Genomic DNA, 5000 nt, shown 5'->3' with positions numbered 1-5000 from the left:
GTAATAAAACATACAAAACAGACTTTTCTCTCATTCTTATTTTATATTAATAAATATTTACACAAATTCTACAGCATTGTATAAACTAGTATAGTGAGAGAGAGAGTCCTCTTACCTGTGCAGTTAATATGAACAACTTCATTATGATTATCACATCTGTTCTGTCCCCAGGGTGAAGATGGACACTGCAACAGATTAGAGTCGTGTTTCCTACATTTCACATTATCCAGCCAGTTAGGAGCAGATTTTACTCGTGCTTCAGTGTTTGACAGACTGCCACGTCTTCCACAGTTCAGCTCTCCACACACCATGTTTGCTGTTTCTAGCTCATCATCCATCTGATTGTGACACACATTACCCCAGGTTCCATTGTAGAACACTTCCAGATTCCCCTCACAGCCTTTCGTGAGTCGGATCTCTTTAAACTCTGGTGAGAGAAGGACGACTTACACTTCATTTGAAAACGTCCTGTTTTATCCACACAGTTAAATTTGTGTAAAATTATCTTTATGTAAAAATATATTTAAGATGGATTACATTTATAAACAAGTCCTTACTATCATGTTGAATTTCAGAAACTTTGGACCTCAGTTTTGAAATAAAACATATACATATCTAACAGGTTTATTGTCAGTCATCACACTGTACCTGAGCAGACGACTCCTACGTCCTCATGGTGTCCACATTCACCCTCTTCACACAGCTGATATCTGCAGTTCCACAGGGACGTCTCGTTCCCCTCACACTCCACCTTATTCAGCCATATGGACCCAGTTCCAGGACCAAACCAGGCTGGTATGTGGTTACTGAGGGCCTCTCCACACTGCAGCTGTCTGCACACCACCTGAACATCCTCAATACCCCATGAGTCATCACACACAGTCCCCCACGAGCCGCTGTGGAAAACCTCCAGTCTTCCTAGACAGTCTCCCCCAGAACCAACCAGCCTGATGGAGCTGGGATCTTTATGACACACACACACACACACACACACACACACACACACACACACACACACACACACACACACACACACACACACACACACACACTTTCCTACTGACAGAGATCTGTTTCGTAAACTACATTTTAAAGTGCTGGTTTTCTACAGACCTGCTCATTTGTGGGTGTTTACCTGAGCAGGTGATGTAGAGCTGTTCCCCGGAGCTGCAGTTGACATGTTCAGCTTGTGCACTGCTGCAGTTCCTCAGATGTTCTTCACTCCCAGAGCAGCTGAAACCTGTTACACACATGTGTTTGTGTTCAGTGGTGAATGGAGAGGAGCTGTAGTTCAGCACAGAGCCACAGCCCAGCTGTCTGCAGAGCACAGACGCCTCAGACAGACTCCACGAGTCCAGGAGAACTCTCCTCCAGTCCTGCCTGAAATAAATCCCCACCTCCCCCTGACACTCGCTCCCTCCAGACAACCGCACTCTCCCCTCATGAAGTGCCACAGAGGATCCTGAAGCAGAAGAAGGTGATTTAAATATTGTAATGAACTCTGACTTTATTCAGTAACCTGGTGTATGTGATGTTAATATCTCACCATTACAGATGACCCCAGCGTCATGTTTATGAGAGCATGCAGCTCGACTCCATGATGAGATGCCACATTGTGATAGGTGTGTCTCCTTCCCCTGACAATCAAACACATCAGCCCAGGTGTGGTTACTCCCCTCCCCAAACCAGCCCACCTTCACCACAGCCACAGCACTCCCACAATCCAGCTGTGCACACAGAACATCTGCAGCTCTCATATTCCAGTTTACAGCACAAACTGTGCCCCACACACCGAGGTACAGGAGCTCCACTCGACCAGAACAGGAGTCCGGTCCATTCACCAGCCGCGCCTCTGTGTAACCTGAACAAACAGCCGAGAGCTCAGTGAAAGAGGAACATTAACACAGGCACCTTAAAGTTTGATTGACAGCTATGTGGTCTCTATTTAAACAGAAGTTACATCATGATACTTACCAGAACACATTAATCCCACATCGTTGTCATGGGAACATGTTGAGTGTTTGAGTGAAGATGATGTTGGACAGATGCTTATCTCAGATTCGTTTCCTCTACACTGAAGCTCCTCTGTCCACACCTGACCCTCCCCTCGGCCAAAAGCAGCTGATCCCAGAACCTTCACAGGAATCCCACAGCCCAGCTCTCGACACACAACCTCTGCATCCTGCTGGTCAAAGTCAGCATCACACACTGTGGACCAGGAACCTCCATGAAACACCTCCACTCTCCCAGAGCACCGGTGAGGACCAGCACTGAGTCTCGGCATTCTGTGACCTGTGTTTTATTTAATTGTGTAAATATTGTTTTCAACAAGACAGAACATAAAGAAATCATTACACACGAGAAATCATTAAGAAATTTTATCAAATATAGTTTAAATAAATCTATTGTGTTTAAAATATACTTAGATAAACATCTCAATTTTAATAATGTTTATTTACTGGTAACATTATTTATCAATAATTGTAATAATAATGTAACTAATAGTAATGTTTGTTCTAAACACAGAAGTTTACCTGAGCAGGTGACTCCAGCATCACGAACATGTCTACAGTAACTTTCCCCCCTCCCAAGTGACCCACAGTCCTTCAGTGTCGATTCTGATCCATTACAGCTCACATCAACCATCCAGATTGGTCCTGATCCTGGTCCAAACTCAGCCCAATAACTAATATATACAGCCTCCCCACAGTGCAGCTCTCTACACACCACTGCAGCATCGTTCATATCCCAGTTAAGACCACACACTGTTCCCCACTGTCTATTATGAAGAACCTCCACTCTCCCAGAACAGCGACTTCCACCATTCACCAACCTCACACTGTCTGAGAGAGAGAGAGAGAGAGAGAGAGAGAGAGAGAGAGAGAGAATGAGAGAGCATGAGGGAGAGAGAGAGAGAGAGAGAGAGAGAGAGAGAGAGAGAGAGACAGAGAGACAGAGAGACAGAGAGAGATACAGTGTTTACTTCAGTCCTGTCATCTGTTATGGTTGATGTCTAAATACTATTCAGCTTTTCAATATAATACAGCAAAATTTCAGGAAATCATTCCAACATAAATCAAAATGCTTTATGTTAAAAAATAGTGATCACAATACAAATGAATGCACTAATTAAATGTATCATAACAATCTGGTTAATAATCTAAATGTAATAGTTATTTTTACAAATACATTGGTTTACCTGAGCAGGTGACTCCAGCATCTTTATCATGACCACAGTTACTTTCCCCCAAACCTGATGACCCACAGTCCTTCAGTGTCGTCTCTGATCCATTACAGCGCACATCATCCATCCAGATTGGTCCTGAGCCTGGTCCAAAGTGACCGTATTGTGGTGCATTTACAGCCTCCCCACAGTGCAGCTCTCTACACACCACTGCAGCATCGTTCATATCCCAGTCATCACCACACACTGTTCCCCACTGTCCATCACGAAGAACCTCCACTCTCCCAGAACAGCGACTTCCACCATTCACCAACCTCACATTGTCTGAGAGACAGAGAGAGAGAGCAAGAGAGAGAGAGAGAGAGAGAGAGAGAGAGAGAGAGAGAGAGAGAGAGAGAGTGAGTACTAATACTGTGTATGTAAATATAAGCACTTGTTTGATCAGACTCTATTCATATGACTGAAATGTGTTTTTTAGACCTGTTGTTTTATATACAGCTAAACTATATTCACTCACTGATTTTCTATCACTTATCCAAACTTCTCGGGTCACGGGGAGCCTGTGTCTATCTCAGGCGTCATCGGGCATCGAGGCAGGATACACCCTGGACGGAGTGCCAACCCATCTCAGGGCACACACACACTCTCATTCACTCACACACTCACACACTATGGACAATTTTCCAGAGATTCCAATCAACCTACCATGCATGTCTTTGGACCGGGGGAGGAAACCGGAGAACCCGGAGGAAACCCCTGAGGCACGGGGAGAACATGAAAACTCCCCACACACAAGGCGAAGGTGGAAGTCGAACCCCCGACCCTGGAGGTGTGAGGCAAATGTGCTAACCACTAAAAAACCATGCCCCAATGTATATTCAGGAATTTCTAAATTTTAATAAAGTTTATTTATTGGTCAAATTAAAATTAAGCAATAATAATAATGTAATTAATAGTAATGTTTGTTCTAAACACAGAAGTTTACCTAAACAGGTGACTCCAGCATCATGATCATGTTCACAGTAACTTTCCCCCCTCCCATGTGACCGACAGTCCTTCAGTGTCGATTCTGATCCATTACAGCGCACATCATCCATCCAGATTGGTCCTGATCCTGGTCCAAAGTGACCATTTTGTGGTGCATTTACAGCCTCCCCACAGTGCAGCTCTCTACACACCACTGCAGCATCGTTCATATCCCAGTTACGACCACATACTGTTCCCCACTGTTCATCATGAAGAACCTCCACTCTTCCAGAACAGTGACTTCCACCATTCACCAACCTCACATTATCTTAGAGAGAGAGGTAGAGAGAGAGAGAGAGAGAGAGAGAGAGAGAGAGAGAGAGAGAGAGAGAGAGAGAGCATGTTGTTGTCTGTTATGGTTGATGTCTAAATACTATTCAGCTTTTCAACATAATACTACAAAATTTCAGGAAATCATTCCAACATAAATAAAAATGCTTTACACTAAAAAAAAAATAGTGATAGCAATAAAAATGAATGCACTAATTAAATGTATCATATTTATCTGGTTAATAATCTAAATGTAATAGTTATTTTTACAAATACATTGGTTTACCTGAGCAGGTGACTCCAGCATCTTTATCATGACCACAGTTACTTTCCCCCAAACCTGATGACAAACAGTCCTTCAGTGTCGACTCTGATCCATTACAGCTCACATCATCCATCCAGATTGGTCCTGATCCTGGTCCAAAGTGACCGTATTGTGGTGCATTTACAGCCTCCCCACAGTGCAGCTCTCTACACACCACTGCAGCATTGTTCATATCCCAGTCATCACCACACACTG

General features: G+C 43.8%; 2 protein-coding genes across 7 annotated transcripts in view; one reads left to right on the top strand and one right to left on the bottom strand.

The window, feature by feature from the left end:
- The window catches only part of LOC113650187 (B-cell receptor CD22-like), a 1781460-nt gene that overhangs the window by 1391351 nt on the left and 385109 nt on the right, over nucleotides 1–5000 (top strand). The gene's annotated exons all lie outside the window — the stretch shown is intronic.
- Nucleotides 1–5000, bottom strand: part of LOC113663360 (antigen WC1.1-like) — an 870979-nt gene that overhangs the window by 775372 nt on the left and 90607 nt on the right. For 2 of the 3 annotated variants that reach the window (XR_007138614.1, XM_047803947.1), the window contains exons 7-9: nucleotides 1136–1462; nucleotides 649–963; nucleotides 116–427 (exon numbers count right to left, since the gene is read on the bottom strand). The exons of the other annotated variant lie outside the window; for it this stretch is intronic. Coding sequence is in view for 1 of the 2 variants with exons in the window: in XM_047803947.1 (XP_047659903.1) it covers nucleotides 116–427; nucleotides 649–963; nucleotides 1136–1462 (954 nt within the window). In the remaining variant the exon portion in view is untranslated. The remainder of the gene's footprint in view (nucleotides 1–115; nucleotides 428–648; nucleotides 964–1135; nucleotides 1463–5000) is intronic. 3 annotated transcript variants of the gene reach the window in all.

This window comes from Tachysurus fulvidraco, chromosome 19 (assembly GCF_022655615.1).
Source record: "Tachysurus fulvidraco isolate hzauxx_2018 chromosome 19, HZAU_PFXX_2.0, whole genome shotgun sequence".
Lineage (NCBI taxonomy): Eukaryota > Metazoa > Chordata > Actinopteri > Siluriformes > Bagridae > Tachysurus > Tachysurus fulvidraco.
The sequence above is the reverse complement of the archived record's forward strand: the minus strand, read 5'-3'. Positions and strand labels throughout refer to the sequence as shown.